This window comes from Microcebus murinus, chromosome 2 (genome assembly GCF_040939455.1).
Source record: "Microcebus murinus isolate Inina chromosome 2, M.murinus_Inina_mat1.0, whole genome shotgun sequence".
NCBI classification, from domain to species: Eukaryota; Metazoa; Chordata; class Mammalia; order Primates; family Cheirogaleidae; genus Microcebus; species Microcebus murinus.
The window spans coordinates 55372185-55394015 of NC_134105.1; the positions used below are offsets into that span (position 1 = coordinate 55372185).

Consider the following 21831-nt stretch of genomic DNA (forward strand, 5'->3'; position numbering starts at 1 on the left):
GTTGCTGCTAAGTGTGACAAGGAGAGCATTTTGTGTAAGGATGTGAGGCCCCAGTACATTCCTCAAAGTTACACTATCTTTCTTCTCATCAGGAAGAGTTTCTCCCAGTACTTCAAAACAAGACAATAATGCTTGAAAAGGCTCAAGATTGAACAGCTCTTAGGAAGCTGCCAGAGTTCTACTTAGCATGGTCATTACAGCATCTTCTCTATTTCTTAAGAAAAATAAGACCCTCACTTCTGTTTCAATCATTTAAGCACTAGGTCATTACAGAGTTCTGTGTATTTGAGATGAATGAGAATCCAAGCTGAAAACTGGGCTTTAGGGCCACTGTTTTCTTAACCAATCTCCCCACTGTGGTTGGAGTTTTCAGCACCGCCCTCAGGACAAAGGGGTAGGGGTCAGGGGCATGGACCGCGGTAAGAGGGACTATTTGCGTGGCCTGTTTACAGTTGCTGGCTTTCAACCCTAAGCCAGCCTTTCTCCACATCTCGGGCGAGCCTCCAGCCTGAGGTTACGCTAAGGCTCCTGAGGCTCCCAGGAGCCAAGAGGGCAGCTTCCCCAAGGGCGGTACTCAGGAACTCCGCCCGCAGGCACTGCATACCACGTGGGCGCTGGAACGCCGGCTTCTCTCCACTTGGTGCACTGGGAAGGGCCGTTGCGGGGCGCTCCAGGCAACGCCTCTACTGCCAGCCAATCAGGAGCGGAGGCCGCGTCGGGTCTTCGCTCATTGGGCTGCGGTGGCTCCGCCTGCGGTGCTCGCGAGCCTCCCGCCCTGTTAATAAAGTCTGAACCGGAGAGTCGGAACGACCGGCTTTTGTGCGCTCCCCGAGTGCTGTGTTCGCGGTGTTCAGCTGCCTTTCGCCTGATCGGGCAGGCTCTCTACTGCCCTGACTCCCTAGTTAAATAGTTATATCTTCCTCGCTCTTTCCCTGTCTCCTGCCTTCGCAGTTCAGCATGCAGAAAACTGCTGCCTCCTCAGACGGATTCCTGCCTGCCTTCCCACGTTTCGCCACGCAGGCCATCCATGCGGGCCAGGACCCGGAGCAGTGGACCTCCCGGGCTGTGGTGCCCCCCATCTCACTGGCCACCACGTTCAAGCAAGAGGCGCCGGGCCGGCACTCGGTGAGCTGGGGCTATCTGGGGCAGTCCAGAGTTGGGCGGGAAAGGAGATACGGCTTTTCTTTATTTTTTTTTAAATTTTATTATTATTTTTTATTACTTCATATTATGGGGGTACAGATATTGTTTAGGGTTACATATCTTGCCCTTGCCCCCCCTCCCCCACCCCGCTATGCCAGAGCTTCTAGCGCGTCCAGCCCCCAGGTGGTGCGCACCGAACCCACCGTGTAAGTACATACCCTTCCCCTCCTCCCATGGCTTTTAAATTAAAAAGGCACTTAAATAATTTATAAGATGACTTATAAACTAGGAAGGCAACCAAAAGGATGTTTCTACCCTGTAATTCTTGCGGTAAAGCTTTGCATTGGGTGGGTCTAGTGATCATATTTTTTTTGATAAGTAGGACTGGAAGGAGTAGTTTGTTCAACTTGCCATATACATTTGGACTGAAAGTCATGTGATTTTGGAAAATTTGCAATTGAATACTGAGGTTCATAACTTCTTTGAATTACCTTTAGTACCAAAAATTTCAAAGATATAGTAAGGAGTCAGCTTAAAAAATATTAAAAGTCTGATAATTTGCCTAGAATCAAGATCATTGCCAATAGTTGTATAAATAGTGATTGAGTACCTATGGTGTGCCAAATATATACATACATATATATAGTATCATGGGTATTACATGTACTGTGTTATCTAATCCTAAGAACAACCCTATCCTTAACTGAATTCTCATTTTAGTGATGAAATAGCTGAGATTTGTGATGGTAAGTAACTGGGCTAAGGCTAGTAAGTGGTACAGCTGGAATTCAAACCCTGCCCTAGAACCCCATACTGAGGTGCTAGGCTACACTATGCTATACTCCAATAATGTTAGCAGTAATTTAACCTATTGCATCATTTAAGCAGTGTGGCTTAGTGATTAAGAGTGCAAGTCAGGTAGTCAAAGGCTAGGTTTGAATTCAGACACCCCCTGTTCTGACCTGGGGGACTTTGAGTGGGTTACTTAAGCCCAGGTTGATCTTGTATAAATGGGGATGATAATAGTACCTACCACATAAGTTGCTGAGATGTGTGTAAAGGTGTATGCTACAGGATAATAACTCAATGGTAGTTTGGTTTTTCACAATGTTCACGTTTAAACTAATTCCATCTGGTACTCACAACTAAGTAAGAGGACAAGACAGGTATTATATACCTGTTTCAGAAAAGGAAGTGGCCCAGAGTCATACAAAAATGACTTACAAAGCCTGCAAAAAGAGCTTTGTTAGTCATATAGCTCTTTTCCTTCTGATGGCATACTTTTGATGGATCTTTGAGAATTTAAAAGTTGCTGAGGTTTCCAAGAAATTAGTTAACCTTTGTAGTTCCAAAACCTTGGTTATGCTTTGAAATCCACTTCAGTGTGTTATATAAGGTGAGCAAATATTGACTTAAACCTATGTTTTGTGAGATAGAGTTGTAAGAGAAATTCTACAACTGTTTTGGAATACTCTTATATACTATATTTTGGAATAAAAAATGTGAACACAGTCTCTCTTCCATGCATACAGTTTGTTCCTGGTGTAGGGTTTAAGGAATGTGTGGCTGCACAAGCTTTGGAACTTATTATAAAAGTTAACCATTGAGGGATGACAGTAAGAATTAAATGTTTTGAGAAAGCCAGCAGGGATGTTTAAATCCACAAGACTCTGCTTAATACCTTTAAAGAAATCTGTTAACATTACTAATGGGAATTTTAAAAGGTCAGGGAGAAATATCTAACTCTCCAGTTCCATCTGGAAAGTCATTCAATGGGTGATGCAATTTGCCACTGAAATATGCTTCTTTTCTCCCTGTACAGTTAAATATCTGCAGTGAGTGTATTTGAACCTAGGTACCTTTCTGTGGCAGGAGTCACATGAGTCCAAGCATTTATTTCTCTCTGGTGGGTACAGCTGCAGGTCGCGGTAAGAGGTGATGGTGAGGAATGGAGAGGATATCCTGGAACCCTGTGAAATATGTCAAAAACAATTAAACACAGTGACAAAACTTAAAAATTATTATTACTAATACTGGGAGGTTATGAATCATAAACAAAAGTGTAAAAAGTCATGTGTTTGTGATGTGCTAAGTGAGGCAGGGAGAGAAAATACAGGATTTTTAATCCATGTTTAAATCCTATGTTTGAATTTTGGCTTTGACACTCCCTAGGTACTATAATATTTGGCTTCATGTTTTTCAAAGCAGGTCATGAGAATTAGATAAAATTGTTACCATGCAACCAGGTGGGTTCATTGCCCGCTGCCCAGATAGAGGCCATTACGCTGAGATAGCAGGTGTTGCAGCAGAGAAAGAGTTTCATATTGCAAGGTGCCAAGTGAGGAGATGAGAGAAATTCTTCACATCCATATCCTTGAGAATTTGGGGTCTAAGATTTTTGAAAGTGGTTTGGTGAACAAGGGCTAGGGAATTGGTCTGCTGATTGGCTGGGGATGAAATCATAGTTTGGGGAAGCATGAATTGTCTTTTTGGCTGAGATAGTTCCTGGGTAGAGGGTTGCAGGACCTGTGGTATCACAGTTCCCAGGCATGGCCACTGGTATCATTGATGCCAGTTTGTGCCCCTGAATGCCGAGTCTAGAAGGTATCTCAAAGACCAGTCTTAGGTTTTACATGTCATCTATGGAAGTGATTGGGGAAGTCATAAATCTTGCCACTGTCAAGGATACCTGACAATTTTTTATTCTCACAACAATTTTATGAACTAGATATATTCCCATTATACAGATATTGAGATTGACTCTGGGAAATGTTGAATAATTTACACATTGGCATGCAGTTCATAAGTGGCAGGTACAGAATTCTAATTGAGTTTGACTTTAGATCTTTCCACACCACACTTCCGTAACATTGCCACGTTTCTGTCTAATGGCAGGACATATAATGACTAAAGAATAGAAAATCATTGCAGTGGGATGAACCCATCATTGTGGAGTTGTCTGCTTTATGACTCTAACAGTAAATCTCTTAGGATTAACTCTAACTGCTATTCTTCAGGGTTTTGAGTATAGCCGTTCTGGAAATCCCACCAGGAATTGCTTGGAAAAAGCAGTGGCTGCTCTGGATGGGGCTAAGTACAGTAAGTAATTTCCATTTCACAATCTGGAATTCATTTTTAAATGTACTGAGAAAATCATATGACTTCAAAAGAGAAAGTTGAAAAAGAAAAGAAAAGAACCTCCCTCCCCCAAAAGAGGCACAGAATTTAGAACTGGAAAGAGATAAAGATTTGCTAGGTCAGAATTCTTGTTCTATTAAGAATTAGAATTCTATGCACAAAGTCCCTCATTTGGTATAATGTGCATATGTGTAATCATCAGGTTCAAATAAATATGAATAGAAGCAAAATGACACTATTTAGTATTCATATGAATACAGTCTTCATCTGAAGACTCAATATAAATAAGTAAAAATTAATCTTCATAACACTATCTGTGAAAATATAAACTTTCTTACACTCTGGTTTATTCACCTGATAATTTGTGCCTCCAAATAGAACCAAGGTCTATTTGCAATAGCCAATAACCCATGAGAATGTGCTCTCAGAGATGAAAAATTAACTCCCTGAACCATTTTTTTTTCCATCAAGGGAGTGGATTGCTGTGAAATCATCTTGGTATTTTTTATATAAATGATACTAAATAAGGGCAGAATAGCAAATAGAAAATAAGAGTCTTACATATCCATCATGATTAAATTTATCAGATAGATCTCAGGTCTGATTTTGAGTTGTGTTATTATTAAAATACTTGCTGACCTCTGTATCCATATAATTAATGAAGGAATCATATCTTTGGTCTATTCCGAATGTTTGAAATATTTTAGCTTGATATTTTAAAACTGTAATTTTATCGGCAATTGGCCTTTATTCTCAGATTTTTGTAAAGAATTATTTCATGTATTTCAGAGAATGTTATAACCAAGGCACAATTGATGTAACACAAAAGTCCCTGCCTACATTACATATTTTTTATCTTGAAGATATTTTATTCTATTTTAGTTTGTTTTTGAAACTGGGTCTCACTCTGTTGCCCAGCTGAAGTGGAGGACAATGGTGTCATCATAGTTCACTATAACCTCTAACTCCCGACCTCAAGCGATACTCCTGCCTCTGCCTCCCAAAGTGCTGGGATTACAGGCATGAGCCACCGTGCCTGGACAGATATTTTTATTCTTGAAATAGAAAGGGGGATTCTGTAATGGTATTCATCAGAATCTCTCTGGTGACTCAGCTGTGAAGGCTGTCCTTCTGTCAGCAGACAGATGGGACATAAAGTAATGCAAGTAAATACTATAGGTGTTTCTTAACTATAGGTCTGACTTTTTGGTTTACTCTAACTTGATTTTTATTTTAGGTTTGGCCTTTGCTTCGGGTTTAGCAGCCACTGTGACTATTACCCATCTTTTAAAAGCAGGAGACGAAATTATTTGTATGGATGATGTGTATGGAGGTAGGTGATCCCTCTCATTCTTACTGTGTCAACTGGTATTTTAAAGATAATAACGTGAGTCCTGAATTATATTAACAATGTTGCCAGTATTATGGATTAATTATTATCTCTTAAAGGTGTGATGGACACTTCTATGCTGTGTCAGACTTGGCAAAGGAGGAACATAAACACTTAATGTGCATGTTCTGTAACTGCTTGTAAGAGAGATTGTTTAATTAGAATTCTCTTTATGCATTAGAAAGAGCATGTATGACTTGATTAACTTTCAGACATATTCTGCTCTGGAGAAGATAATGTTTAGAGTGCATGTCCTAATAATTTAAAATTTTTACCTGCAATGAAAATGAGTTATAACTCAGAGAGCTCAACCCTACCTATCCTCTTCCCCCTTTTATTTTTTGGTTTCTGGGAGCCTTTTGAAAATTTGTTGAAAGCTGTGGATCTCTTTCCCTCCCAGACATGTTCTTAAGACCACACCTGGTATTTCACATTTTAATTTTCAGAGTCTCACAGATTGTCCCCCTGGAAGCCCATTCATGAATCCAAATTTAAGAAGTTCCATTCCAAAGAGATTAAATGTTAGCTATTTAAAGTAAGTGAGGAGAAGACAGACTTGCTCTCACCTTTAAGCAGGACTGATTTTTGTATTCAAAACAACTGCAAGGAATTTTGTAAATTTACTTATACATATATTTCAAATGCTTCCAAGTAATTAAAATGATTTCTAGAGGATTATCATTTTATATATTTCCTATCTGAACAAAAAGTTAAATATCTAAGTTCTTCAAAGGAAGAGATTTACTTTAAGTAATCATGTTATACCTCAGTAATTTGCACAGTGCTTTGTGTTTTATCTTAGGTGCTTATAATAGTTTGTTGAATGGAAATTATAGAAATCTCAAACCTTTAGATACTTTTATAATACACTATAAAAACCTCATTGCAAACATAGGTACTAAATCCTGAAAATTGTTGGTTTTTAACAATTCTCTATATGCTTTTTCAATCTTATATTACTTAGGATCAGTGTATATAGTATCAAAAGTCCAGTTTATTTTTGATCATAGAGTGTCTTTCTCGCTTTTTGTTTTTTGGCTATCAATAATAGCATTTTTTCCATTATATTTGCATATATAAAAGTCAAATTCCTAAGGGTATTAAGAAAAAAAATTGTTCTAAGTTGAATGATTTATCTTCTTTCACTATAAAAATCTAGTAGTTTGACTTACATGGTCTCTTTTGTCTATTAAAGCTTCTAGAACCACATAAAAAAAGATTGAGAAAGTACAAGGAATAGTAACCAGTTCTTTTCTGTTACTGAAGTATAAATAAATTAAAATTTATTTTGAACATTTCATCCACATTTATTCATTTATTTTATATTTAAGTACTAGAAAGAAATTGTTAAAAATGATATTGACATTTCAGGGAGTATGCCACTTTAATGGTTGAAAAGTAGACCTGGGCTGTTTTGAGGAACATTTTCTGTTTCATGCCTCTTGTTGTGAATATCAAGTGTGTTTTATTTGACACTTGAACCTTAAGGTTAAGGTCCAGCGCTTCATCTTATATTATGTACCTAAAGTAAAAAAAGAAAAAGAAAGTGCAAGCCTCATTATTCTTTATCATATTGCTTTTAGTTGTATTTTATTGGTGACTGAGAGTTTCTTATATTTCTAAAGTGTTTATACCTGTAGGGAACAAACATTTCTTAATACAATGTTCTTTCAATTTTATCTCATTCTGTTCTGCCTTAGGTACGAATAGGTATTTCAGGCAGGTGGCATCTGAATTTGGATTAAAGATTTCTTTTGTTGATTGTTCCAAAACGAAATTGCTAGAGGCAGCAATTACACCAGAAACCAAGGTAACTCTCCTAGTTTTTGGTTTTGCCTGTTTTCCTTGTGATGTTTTTTCTCGTCATTTCTGTTTACTAGAGGATGTAATTTAAATTATATCAAAGAACAAATTGTATTGGAAGCCACTGGAAATATCAAAAGATTAAGAAAGGTCTGGCATCTCCCAGGTATTATAGCATAATGTTTAGGTACATAAATTCTGGAGTGGAATTCAAGTTCTAATTCCGTATTATAGTTGGTGTATTATCTCAGGCAAATTATTTAGCCAGAGTCTCAATTTCTTCATTTGCAAAATGGGGATATTGTACCTGCTTTTTAGAAAGGTGATTGTGAGTATTAAATGCTTAGTATAGTACTTGCTTACATGGAAATTGTTAAAACCTTTCTATGCAAGAGAACATACTTCTAAATTGTATTGTCAAGCTAGTATTGGTAACAGAAGTTATCACAAAGATTTGATTATAGAAAAGGAAGCTTGCCAAATGCTAAAACTAAGCACAGTGGTTTTCTCCATGCTGTAAGGGATACTGCTACAGATAATAGAAGTAGAGAATGGTACACAAGCAATCTTTAGCCTCCATCCTGGGAAGCTTGTACGCTACCGGAAGGTGTTTTGTGCTTGAGTGAATGGCATATGTGATATTCTTTCTTGTGACCTCATTTAAATTCTGTGTGGGTAAAAAGAAGGAATAGTGTCTTTTATAAGTCAGCCTTTTCCAACTGTTTGTTAATGATTAAAAAGTTAGACTTGTACCCAAGATTATGTTGCAGTGAATGCTAAAAGATGAACATCTTTTCATGTACAAATAATTACTTTGCAGATTAAGATGGGGGTAAGCTTTTGGTGATGAAGGATTGTTTTCAAAGGAACTTCTTTTTTATCTTGCTTGGGAGAAAAGACACATTAAATAGCTGGTCTGGTCCAGTCTTTCTCAGGGAGGAAAACAAATTGCAAGTATATTAAGTCTTGTCAACACAACTTTATATAGTGGCTCTTTACTGACTTGAATTAATACGGTTTTCCCCCTGAAATATCATGTTCATCATCTGTAGTAGCATTTTTAAGTCTATGCAAAGTCTACTTCGTATATATGTATTTATTTTTATTAACATTTAAATTTTTTTATTATCACTAGGAATAATAATACCAGGAATAATTTTTATAAATTCTTTAAATATTTCAGTATTTTATAGAATATGAATTATATTAACCACCTTATCTTTTCCAAAGTAAAACTCTAGAACAGAAAGAGTATTAAACCAGATCTCTCGCTCATTTAAATAATAGGAAATAAAAAAAGAATCATGAGTTTTTTAAAAAAAGAAAGCTGTAGATAATGTAATTCAATATAGTGGCATCTTGTTCAACAAATAAAATTCTCTTCCTTGGTCATTTCAATAATTGTCAAGCATCTACCATCTACTCATGCCTGAGTTGTATTAGGTTTGTACAGATAAATATTCTATTGTCTCTTTTTAAAGTGAGCTCTAACCAGGTTTTCTGTCACTTTTCTCCTTCAGTCTAAAGCCAATGCTTTTCTAAAAGCCGTAGGTATTTATTTTATAGTTTCTAGTGCATCTGGGCATTACTTAAGTTGACAGATTAAAGACATTTTTGGCATAATAGGGTGAATTCTTTTTAATGAAAATTATAGGATGTATTCTTACACAACCTATGTTATTCATCTTTGAGAACAAAATTTCTAGACATTGTGCTATGTATGTTTTTGGAAAATAATTAGAAATGTTAACTTTAGCACTTTTTTGCTTATGCACACATTATCTCATTTGATACTTAAAACAACCCTGTAAGTATTACCAACCCCATTATATAGATGAAGAGGAAAGTTACTTAGCTATGGCCTCTCAGAAATTCGTAGGAGATGTGAGGATTCAGAGTTGAACTTTTCAACTTCATCATCCCTGCATTTCTATTATATAATGTAGCCTTCCAGATTGTTACAATATATGAGATGTATGTTGAAGTATATTTCATAAACTATTGTTATTTATTGAATGATTTTAGCTTGTTTGGATTGAAACCCCCACAAATCCTGTCCTGAAGATGATTGACATTGAAGCCTGTGCACATATTGTCCATAAGCATGGAGACATTATTTTGGTTGTGGATAACACTTTTATGTCAGCATATTTCCAGGTAAATGAAAATAAAATTTTTTGGCATGATTAGTAGACCAAACATATGTATAATTAGGAAAGGAAGGACTTACATTAAAATCATGATCAAACTCATGAAATCTTTATTAGACAAAGAATTAAATTTGGACCTTTCCTAATATTAGTTAATATGCTTTCAAAGCTATGTTAATGTCTTATATGGTACTTTGTGTTTTTTAAATGTAGTGTCAATGAAAGCTTTCTGGTTCTCTTAGGGTGTGTGAACTCTGAGGACACATCCTAAGATTATGTGATTATATCTGCCATTCCCACGTGCATAGTAGGTACTTGACTGTTTCTGTGTTGATTACAAATCAAACATTAATTTTTAGTCATATCTCATGTATTTATATATATTTTTTAAAGGAAAGTCTATACTCATTGATATCTCACTATATTCACACATATTATTTCTCCATTTCTGTCTTTCCAGTTTTTCTTCTCTTAGCACCTCATAGACTATGCCTAGACCTCTGTATCTTTAACTTATTTGTATTATGAATTGCTACTTCATTTGTTTTACATTATAGCTATATTAATATCAACATAAATATATTGCTCTTATAGTTGTTTTGGGCTCCTATAACAAAATACCACAAACTGGGTAGTTTATAAACAGAAATTTATTTCCCAGTGTTTGGAGGCTGGGAAATCCCAGATCTAGGCACCAGCAGATTCAGTGTCTTGTGAGGGTCTGCTTACTGTTATATCTATGACACTTTCTTGCTGTGTTCCCACATGGTGGAAGAAACAAGGCAGGTCTCTGGGCTTCTTTTATATGAGGGGTGTACCCTTATGACCTAATCAGGTCCCAAAGGCTTCACCTCTTAATAACATGACACTGGGAATTATATTTTAGTATCTCAATTTGGGGAAGCACAAACATTCAGCATCTCCCTTTATACTGTCTCCTTTCCTACATACCTCTCGACATTTGTTTCCCCCTGAGACCGAACCTCCCATATATCCTTCATTCCTTTCCTTTTTTCTCTGTTTTTAACCTAGGTTCTTCCTCTTTTCTGTTTTGCTTTTCTTGACAGATCATCTTGGGCTCTCTCTCTAATTGACCTGTTGTCTGCCTTTTCCCCACAGGTTCTCCCTCCCTTTCCTCTGAGTACCTAACTCTGTTTCCTTTCCTTGTTAGGAGTTACCTTCTCCCTGCTCTTTTCTTCCTGCTTGTATCTTGTCATACTTAGTACACTTCCTGTAGTTCATTTTTATTCTACAGAGTTCCTGAAACCCAGCTCATTGTCTCCAGCTCTTCAATTAGGCAAGTATTTACAGGCTTGATTGTTTATATTTATCCCCTTGGGTGTTAGGTCCCTAAAGCTGACCCAGGCTGTTGCCTCCACGTGATAGAGTGACTCCTTAGACAGTTTTCATAAACGTGTCCTTTGCCTTCCTCCGTTTTATTTGAAGGCGCTATCGTGGTTTATTTTCCTTTCCTGAAACACACTTCCTGGCTACATTGAATTCAGATAGCTTAATGGGCCATCTGCCTTTGGCTCATGGTGTATCTTTGGCTGCTGCTTATATCACGTCGAGCAATCTGTTTCCAAGCGAAATCCCCTGGCATCATCTATTTGTCCCAGGTGATACTTAGCATAGGATTCTCTATCCCCACGCCTTAACCCATATGCTACTTACTTTGTACCAGTTAATAAAGGATGGCTTTAGCTGAGTCACAGTGAGTCCTGTGTATTCCCAAAAAGATTGCATGGATGTTTTTTAGCCTGGCCCCACCCAGATTACTCACCAGGCCTACCCATGTCCCTCTATTACCATCCCTAAAGTAGGTCCAGTTTTTCTACCTTTTAAAAGCCCACATCATTTTGCTCATACCAAGGATTGCAGTTTGCTTTATTTCGACTTGAGTTCATTCCAATTGCATCAATCAGAATCCTATCATCTCTGGAGAGCCATGTATATTGTTTCTACAAGGCAAATCTCCTCCTGAAGAGATCCTCTCATTGTCTTATCCTCATGAAAACTGAATATATTACCATTCTTCCCTGCTTTTTTTTTCTTCTGAGTCTTCTATAAGTCTCAGAAAGGGCAAAATGGACACACTAGTATGAAGTTTTAGAGTAGTGGCTCCGAAATCAGGCAGGCTGGGTGTGAGTCCTGGCTCTATTAGTTTGTTAATCTGAGGGAATCTATCTCCTTTTTCTTAGTCTCTTTTCCTTATCTATACAATGAGAGCCTAAGGTACTGATTTTATTCAGTTAGGTAAAGTATATTGTATAGTGCTTCATTGGTTTATGTAAATATTTAGTATGGTTCTTAGCACATAAAATGAGATCAACAGATGTTAATGATTGGTTTTTATTTTTCCTTCTCTTTTGGCCATAAGAGTTTACAGACATTAACAGTAGAAGAGACCTTAGATCTCATCTGCTATGATCCTATCACTCTAGCAAAAGATGAGCAAACACATATGCAGAGTGTGCTTTAGGCAATACCTTACTTAAAACATCCTAGTTTTGAAACACCCTAACTGAAAAGGTCCCATCACCACCTACCCTAATATCTTCCAAAGACTAAACAATTCTACTGAGATTAAAAAAACACATATACTTTTATGTTGAAGAACATATAAATGGAAAGAAGTTGATAATATGTTAAGTGGGTAAGTCAAGTATAACTTTAACTCTTTCTGTGAACAAAGAGATTTTAAGACTAAGGGATAAACCTGGAAGATATTATGTTAAGTGAAATAAACCAGGCACAGAAAGACAAATACCTCATGATCTTATTAATATGTGGAATCTAAAAAAAGTTGATCTCATAGAAGTAGTGACTAGAACAATGGTTCTCAGAGACTGGGGGGAAGGGGTGGGAGAGGGTGGTCAAAATTACAATTAGAGAGGAGGAGTTAGTTTTGGTGCTCTTTTGCACAGAAGGATAACTGTAATTAACAACAAGGTATTTCACATCTCTATATAGGTAAAAGAGAGGATTTTAATTACTTCTCCAGCAAAGAAATGATAAATGTTTGAGGTGGTGGATATGCTGATTACTCCGAATTAGTCATTGTACAATGTATGCATGTATTGAAACATCACATTATACTCCATAAATATATATGAATATTGTATCAAATAATAATAATACTACAAAAAGAAAAACAAAACTAAAGGATTAATTTGTAGGAACATCAGGTGGGAGAAAATAATCCAAACAAATTTTTTTATAACTGACTGTACACATGGCAAAACCAGTACAGGTATCTGTGGGGGATTAATTCCAGGATCCCCTGAGGGTACCAAAATCTGCAGATTCTTAAGTCTTTGATAGAAAATAGCATAGTGTTTGGTAGAAAATAGTGTAGTATTTGCATCCTCTTGTGTCCTTCAAATCATCTCTTGATTTCTTATGATAACCTAATACAATGTAAATGGTATATAAATTTTTGTTATACTTTATCATTTAGGAAATGACAAGGGAAAAAATCTATACATATTCAGTACACACAACTATTCATTTGTTTTCCAAATATTTTAGAACCATAGTTGTTGAAATTCATGGATGTGGAACCCATGGATAGGGAGGGCTGACTGTATAGTAAAAAGTAGTTAGGATTCAAGATCATGATAAACCAAATGTAAATAATCATAGCATATATCATAAGGTTTAATGATTTAAAATCTATGTAGATTAGTTTATACTTACCTAACATAAAAATTGCTGAATGTTTATGTTAACTAGTTTATGAGTTTAATGAGTCATAAAGTGCCAATGTGTCTGCTGTAGGTAATAAATATAAGCAGCAGTCTGCAACTGCTATAAAGAAACGGATCTGGGAGATGTTTGTGCTGGTTCTATCTGCTATTTCCATACAAGTTATGCTTTCAGATTGAATTCTATGTCCAATACTTTATATTTTTATTTGATAGGAGAGAAGCAAGGGAAAGATAATATCACAGATCCTGGAAAATTTTAAGATGTACATATTTTTACCAAGTTAGTATTGATTAGAATAACGATGGAATTTATAGTTGCAAATAGGCAGATAATCAAGCATATTTCAAATGGTTTATCATTTAAAATAAAAAACTTTTGTTTCTTTTAGCGGCCTTTGGCTCTGGGAGCTGATATTTGTATGTATTCTGCAACAAAATACATGAATGGTAAGATATGTACAGTTTACGCTTTCGATGTTCTTTGACATGGATTGGTGAAAATAGCATGGGGGTTGACATTTTGATCTCTTTTCTTCTACTAAGGTTTTTTCTGTGACTTGTGTAGAAAGTAAAAAAACATTGCACTTTGATTATATGTAAGATTTCATTTATACTAGACAAAACTCTGCTTATAATTTATGAGAAGAGGATTAAAATTTACTATAAAAGATTGTGCTTTTATGCTGCTGACATCTTAAGAAGAAACATTTAATTTTTATATGATTTTTATTTTATTGCTTCAAGTAGAAGTCACATTTTAGAAATTATAAAATAAAGAAAAAATATAAATTGTTTTTAACCTAAATGCTTTTGTCTTGTTTCAGGCCACAGTGATGTAGTAATGGGCTTAGTGTCTGTTAATTCTGAAAGTCTCCATGATAGGCTTCGTTTCTTACAGAACTGTAAGTATTGAAAAGTCCAGAATTATTCTTATGCTCTCAGTGACTACATTTCACATTTGCATTCCCATTAAATGTTGTGCAGCGATAGCATTCTAATAATATATGAGAAAATTACAAATAGAGGGAAAAAATTCTGAGTTTCAGAGGAAAGTAGAAAAATTTGGGTTATAAAAATATAGTTATAGCATAGCAAGACTTTATGACATGACATAAGGAATGAGTTTTGTTATTTCATGTTCATGTTAATTTTAATCATAATTTGTAAAGTCTAAGTAAATTTTTAGTGTTAAGACTTAATGGATTTTGTCTTTGTGTAAAAAACATTTGAAATGAAGATATTAATATCCTATTTATATGGAATGATGGTTAATTTTAAAGAGGTATTATATAAACTTACATTTTTCAACAGACATCTAAATACCATTTCCTGTTTATATTGTTTAGTTTATCTCAAGTGTGGATAAGGATTTAACCATTGCAATTTGATAGATAAGATAAAAATACAATAAGGAATAAAAATACTCTTTTACAAAATAGCTATTAAAGTTACAAAAGGAGACACTGAGGAGGGAAACCAAAACTTATTGCTTGATAAATGTCCATTTATTTAGAAAAAGTAGGAATAAGTTGTGTATCCAGGAGGCATGTGAAATCGTCGGCTGCTTTAGACAAAGGCTAAATAGAATGCTGGTAGAACATTCAGTAATAATAGAAGTTGAACTGTTATTTCTCTCCATATGTTGTAATAATTTTTCAAAGAAATATAAGGGTAGATTATGAGCAGAATGTCATTTCATTAAAATCATAGAAAGGGCTATCTTCATCTTTGAAAAGTTCATATCATCGTGTTTTTACTTACTTTTTCACATACTCATTTCTCCTAATTTTAAAGTAAATTTCTCTAAGCATATGTTTCATTCTCATGTTTCTGATTCGATATATTTACCCCCTGAAACTCAAACATTGAGCTGTGTAGCTAGCTTTTCAGAGTCATTATAATAAAAGAGAGAGGCCAGAGAATTTTCTGGGCCCCACCCGACTTCAGACTAACCCAAGACGTGTTCATTTTGCAGCTCTTGGAGCGGTTCCGTCTCCTGTTGACTGTTACCTCTGCATTCGAGGTCTGAAGACTCTGCAAGTCCGAATGGAGAAGCATTTCAAAAATGCAATGGCAGTTGCCCAGTTTCTGGAGTCAAATCCTCGGGTAGAAAAGGTTGTTTATCCTGGTATGTTAATTTGATTTCTAAGCAGATATGCCTGTACTAGGATTTTAACACTTATCCAGAGCATTCCGTTTATGTAACATTTGTTTGTAAGTTAAAATTTTCATATGTATTTATGTTAGTCATTTATTTTTGAGTACTGCCGTGTGTTAGTCTCTGTGGTGCTAATGTTATGTAAACTCTATGGCCAAAACAGAAGGAGAGGGGTACGAGGGGAAGGTTCTGGGATGATCCAAGCGCCCAACATTCATTGTGCAGTGATACCTCTCTGCCAATGACAATCTGCACTTGCAGTGTCTGCCCAGCGCTCCGCCCCCAAGATCCTGAGGCACCGGACTCTCACAGTAGCAGACAACTTAGATCCCTCTACTGAGGAGTCCACAGTAGGGTCGCAGTCCTGTGAGAATCCAGTGATGCCACTGATCTGGCAGGAGGTGTAGCCCATGCAGCAATGGGAGCTATCGCCTATCTCCTGCTGCACAGCCTGGGGCCCTGGGGTTGGGGACCACCATGATAGAGGTTTGTCCTGATTGAGATTTGATAATTTATGTGCCCAAATTCCCCTGAGGGTCTCTTACTTCCTTTTTCAATTGTGTCACCTCACCCAGCACCTATAATTGCTCCTGTGGAGTTAGCGAACTTATATGCTACTCTTTGAATTTATTTTATCAATCCTTTAAGCTGGGGTGTTCTTAAGGAAATAGTTTTTTTTAGAAATCTTTTTGAGGTATCTAGCCATGTAATCTTGAGTATATAGGAGAATTAAGACTGGCACCTGTCTGCAAGGAATTTAGATACACCAAGCAGAAACACCTGGGAGATGAAATGCCCTATTTGTATTGTAGGTAAAGATCTGCGATTGGTGCATATTTTGGATGGAAGGAGGGAGAAGAGTTTTGAGGTGTGCCCTGAAGAATGAGCAGCATTTGTTAAAAGGGCACAGAAAAGGCATTTCAGATTTATTTAACCTGTGTTTATTAAAAATAAAGTGGGCCCTGGCAACTAGAAACTGGTACTCAATTATTATCAAATGAAATTGATTTACCCCTATGGAGTGAGTGTGGTGGATAAGACAGATATTAAGCAGGAAATTGCAGAAGGATAGAATTAATACGGGGAGTGTAGGTTAAAGGGACAGCATGTGCAAAGGTCCTGAACATGAAAGAGAGTGCAGTGGAGCTGGCATAAAGAAAGCTGGAGAAGGTACAAAAGATAAGTCAGTATGAAGCTGGAGAGAGAGACAGGGGCCTACACAAATAGTCAGATGTGAGCATGCCATAGAGCTCAATGTTAGCCTTATTTGCAGTTTCTTTAAGAGGACAGTGAAATTCCACCCACCACCCCCATTGACTCTCAAATAACACTTTTATGCTACCTTGTGATTTCAGGGCTGCCCTCTCATCCGCAGCATGAGTTGGCGAAGCGTCAGTGCACAGGTTGTACGGGGATGGTCACATTTTATATTAAGGGCGCTCTTCAACATGCTGAGACTTTCCTCAAGAGCCTAAAGGTAAGCTTTCAAAATAGCTTCTTAAATGGTAGAGGTAGGAACTCCTTATAGCAGTTCCTTATCTCTCACTTCTACCCAACCCAGATAATATTTTTGTATCTGCATGTCATATCCATAAATCTTACCATGAGTTGCATTGGGTCAAGAAAGACTTCAACACCAATGGCTCAGTGGCAGACATCTAAATATGTTCATTTGCTTAACTGTGCACATACTACAATCAGTTGGAGAGGGACAGAATGTTTTAACGCACTGGTGTCCCAATTTATCTAAAAGTAAATCCCTTTTTCAGATGAAATAGGTGAAACCTCAAAGCAGTGTGTAGTTAGTGTACTGCACAAAGGCCATTGTGAAATCCTTCCTGCCAGTGGCTTTTCAAACCCTGTGTCTTGCAGGTTGCATCTGCCTCAGTTGAGGGAAGGAGAAGCCTTTGTCTAATTTTCACAGAGGCCTGAGGCTCTTAGAAGATAGGCCTGTATAACTTCACACACTTGGTTTACCTTAAACTCATGTAGTTTAAATACTTCAGGAATAATAAATAGAAACCTACCAGATTAATCAAAGCTGTAATGGTCTGACCCAAATTTGATATAGATATGAGAGTAATTTTTAAAACATTTGTAAATGGCAATGGCAGTTAACACTAAATAGAAAAACTTCGTGGTCTTTTTCTTTTCTTTTTTCCTCTACCAGTGAAGAGTTAAATGGATATATTTAATAAGTGATGTGTATTAACAGGTGAGTTTATATAACTTGGTAGACATTTAGAGATTTTTGTGTTTATATATTAACCACCGAGTTAGGTGTCAAATGTAATAATTTTGAGGTTTCAGAGCTCATATTAAGGATTATTTAAATATAGGGCCAAATTAGTAAGATATAGGCGTTTCACTTGGATAAGGTTTTAATGTTTTAAAGTTTCAATATAATGTCTAATTGGTGAAATCATTGTTATAAACTTTATTTTCATCTTTTTTCTGAGTTTCTTGTCAGGACCATTTTATTGAAAACATTTATTTTTATATTTTAGTATTTTTATTTTACTAGAAGATCTCAATTTATGTTTTCTTTGCTATAGTTATTTACTCTGGCAGAGAGCTTGGGAGGATACGAAAGTCTTGCTGAACTTCCGTAAGCATATTTGTGTTTTTCTCAATATTTTAAAATTGATTTCAGGTTTAATGATTGTTTGGAAAGGGAGTATGATAAAATCTGGGGTATTTCAAGATATTTAACAATAACATTTATCATGGCATTAAGTAATTAGAATGGACTCTAACCCAGTCAAGGTAGAGGCCCTGTTAAAATCTAATGGCAGGCTACTTACCAGTAAGCTGTGTGCTTTGAAATGTTGATTCCTTCCTTCTTCTGCCTGAAAGAGATTCCAGCAGCAACTGTATTCTAGGATCTTTGACCCCTGATCCAAGGCCTATGTCCTATGTACTTGGCCTTGGAGTGGAGATTAGAGACTTTGTACCATACCCAAACTGAGGTTAATAATTAATGATTATCATTTATTAATTGCCTGTCCCACCAAACATTCCTGAGCTATATGCTGCCTTTACTGTATGCTGCTATGACAATATATTGTAATTATTGCAGAAATAAGTCACCATCATTGCCTAATAATTTTTCAATTGTATTGACATGTATGCACATGGTATGTTTCTGTGTTTTAATTTTCAGGAACATTTATGGAATAAATTGTCTTGATAGCATTGTGTTTAGGAATGTCAGGGATTACCAAAATTTAGGCATATTTTCTGCTTTGTCATAGTAGTTTATAGTTAGAGGGAGAGTCAGGCAATCTCACACAGTTAAACTATATATGATGCCCACATAGTGATTTGATGTAATTCATGTAACAAAGGTAGCTTTTTTGTTAGTCTTTCCAGGAGATACCTGCTAGTAAGTCTTGATGCACAAGAGGGCACACTAACCATATATAAAATTGTTTTATTTTTCATAGAAAGGAAATGTGTATTACTTTAAGACCTTCTCTCCTTAAAATAGACCTCTCCTGCGTTATTTAGGGATTTGGGTTAAAGTTGCATGGCGCTCAGACACTCCAGCTTGGTTTATCACCCTGTTGCTGGTGGATGAGTAGATATAGGTCAGGGCTTGTATGTTCTATCAGCCTTCACTCTGTGGCCCCAACTCTGCTGCAACTCGCTCAGCATTGCAATAAGAGAGGGAGAAAGTGGAGCCAAGGTGTATTGGCTTAGTCTCCCAGCCTAACAAAACATATGAACCCTGTGACCTTAGAAAAGTTATTTATCTTCTCTAAATCTCAATTTTCTCAGTTGCAAAATGTGGACAACATTGTATCTAACTCTTAGGATTGTTGTGAGAACATGGAGGAAAAATGGGAAAGCCTTGGTTCATACTAAATATCCAATAAATATTAACTACTACTATGAATTATTTTTTATTTCACATCTACTACATTTCAGATACTTATAAGTGCTTTATATAGGTTCCTTTAATGCCTGTGACAAACTTTTAAGATAGGTGTTATACCCAATTTTTATCCATTTTTAAAAAAATGAATTAATGCACACAAATCACCTAGCAGAATACTTGCCTCATGGTAACCACACAGTAGGTGCTATCTGTTATTTTTTTAGAACAGGAGATAGGCACCGAGGATAGGCGGTAACTTTTACAAGTGCACAGAGCCAGTCAGTATGTGGAGGGACTAAGATTCATACTCCAGTGTACTGGTCTCTGAAGCCTGAGTTCTTACTTCTACATGTATACTCCCTTGTAAGGAATTAAGAGCCTGCCAGGGCAGAACATTTTAGGGAGGATGTTTGTGTATAGAAACTTCATTAGAGTGATAAAAGAAGATGCCCATGTACTGAGACTGCAAGTGAGATTTTCTTTCCATGGGTCTGAAGTAAGATAGGGGAAAGCAGCTTCGGCATTGGTTTTTCTGGTGGTGTGCAGGGAAAGGAAGAGTGTTAGTTGCAAGATACATGTTGGGGGTAAGTAAGACTATAAGCCTCCCCTTCGTTGTGCCTCAGCCCACAGAGATTTCTCCCCCTCTTGAACTCTGGCAGTCTTTTTGTCCATAATTGTTTGACTTTCTCTATAGACCATTTTGTTTTGTGAATTATCATGGTCTCTAGCTGTTGCTTTGTTGCCCAGGGTAAAGAAAATATCTCATTCTTCTTGGTTTCCCAAGTCTTACTACAGTGCCTGACACATAATAGGTGCTCTACCCTTACACATGCTGATTATGGTGATGAGTTGCTAGACAGTTCAGCAAGTTCTTGAAGGCCTCTATGCCATGGGTTATATGCTGGAGTTCTTGGTGCTCAGTGGTTGCTGCTAGAGCTCCTGGTTTGTCTTTCCCTGATGTGCCTGACAAGTGCTAGTTCCTGATTGATTCAATAATTCAAAGAAAATAAATTCTGACAGGCTTTTGTTCCCAGAGGCCTCTTATAAGTAGCTGTCCAGCAGGTTGGTCATAGGGTATATCACTTCTGGTCAAAGCCTCATTAAGGGAGGTGTTGAAATGTACACACTGGAGGCTGTGTCTTTCCCTCCTGCATGGGAGTGCTGGGCAGAGACCTTCAGTGTCTAGATAGAGCTAGTATACTTTACTGATGGTATAAACAGGTATTAAAAAAATTTTGGTTTTCACTTAAAGTCATGATTAGAAGAGAGAAATTTCACAAATTCTCTCTTTTTTTTGCCTGTGAATAATTATACTGGTATGAAAAATTTGACTTTTGTTGCATTATGCCTCCACTGTCACAATATAGTGATCACATATTTGCTCGTGTCTCCTTCCAGGGCTATCATGACCCACGCATCAGTGCCTAAGAAGGATAGAGATGCCCTTGGTATTAGTGATACACTAATTCGACTCTCCGTGGGCTTAGAGGATGAAAGAGATCTACTGGAAGATCTAGATCAAGCTTTGAAGGCAGCAGTAAGTGTGATTATTTTTGTGTGTGTATGTTTCATCTTGGGCATGGGGATCAGTGGGGATCAGTGTATTCATAAAGAGTGATGTCAAGGTGACAAGAGTGACAAGGTGACAAGAAAACTCTCATCTTGGGCGTGGGGATCAGTGTATTCATGAAGGTGATGTCAAGGTGACAAGAACACTCTCAAAGTTTTCTTTTCCTGCAATGGACAGGGTGTGTAAACATACAGGGAACTCAGTTGAAGTAAAGATTTAAAGGATGGTGATATTCAGAAAAGACTTCTTGGGAGGTAAGGGTTTTTGCCTACAGGTTTAATAACATATTTTTCCTGTGCCTTGTTATTACAGCACCCTCTGAGTGGAAGTCGCAATTAGTATTCCAGAACTGCCTTTACAAGCTGCTTCCTGAGAAGATCAAATCTTCTGAATAATTTAATGGACAATTAATGAGCATTCACAAAATTTTCAAGTGGAAATGTTAAGGCACCTCATTACTTTTCAGAACTGTAACTTTCCAGGAATCATCCCTGTTAGAAACAGTTTTCTGTATATCTTATGATTGACAGGTCAATTCTGTTAATATTTTTTTGTTAATTTTACTATACATTTGCCTCTGAAGGAGGTGAGACTTGTGCTGCTTTCTGGGATCATCTTCTTTTTTTCATAGTCTAAGACTTATTTTGATCATGTTTACAATATAATGGTAATTCATTTTTGATGTTTTATGAAGAATTTAAATTATTAAATGAATATTCTTAAATCATGTGTGATTTTTGCATATTGTTGAAAAGAGTATTGAAGCTAATAGTTTACACTTAGTTATCATAAGCCAAAAATCAAATACTTGAAAAATCTACTGTGAAATTCTACTGATTTAAGTTTGTACTTAATATATTTTAAAAAATAAATATGCTTATCAAAGGCA

General features: G+C 36.6%; 1 protein-coding gene across 1 annotated transcript; it reads left to right on the forward strand.

The window, feature by feature from the left end:
- Nucleotides 1–790: 790 nt before the first annotated feature.
- LOC105884227 (cystathionine gamma-lyase) lies at nucleotides 791–21831 on the forward strand. The gene is made up of 12 exons (XM_075999356.1): nucleotides 791–1125; nucleotides 4161–4242; nucleotides 5519–5614; nucleotides 7372–7481; nucleotides 9500–9631; nucleotides 13724–13781; nucleotides 14159–14236; nucleotides 15310–15462; nucleotides 16848–16969; nucleotides 18048–18100; nucleotides 20771–20909; nucleotides 21255–21831. The coding sequence occupies exons 1-12, from the start codon at nucleotides 958–960 to the stop codon at nucleotides 21279–21281; spliced, it is 1218 nt and encodes a 405-aa protein (XP_075855471.1). The 5' UTR covers nucleotides 791–957; the 3' UTR covers nucleotides 21282–21831.

What these genes read in the sequence shown, in the direction of transcription:
- LOC105884227 (XM_075999356.1), top strand. Translation starts at nt 958, where the DNA reads ATGCAGAAAACTGCTGCCTCCTCAGACGGATTCCTGCCTGCCTTCCCA. An exon ending in AGGCGCCGGGCCGGCACTCG is followed by an intron (nt 1,126 to 4,160) that starts GTGAGCTGGGGC and finishes GCTATTCTTCAG; the next exon opens with GGTTTTGAGTATAGCCGTTC. An exon ending in ATCAAGCTTTGAAGGCAGCA is followed by an intron (nt 20,910 to 21,254) that starts GTAAGTGTGATT and finishes TTGTTATTACAG; the next exon opens with CACCCTCTGAGTGGAAGTCG.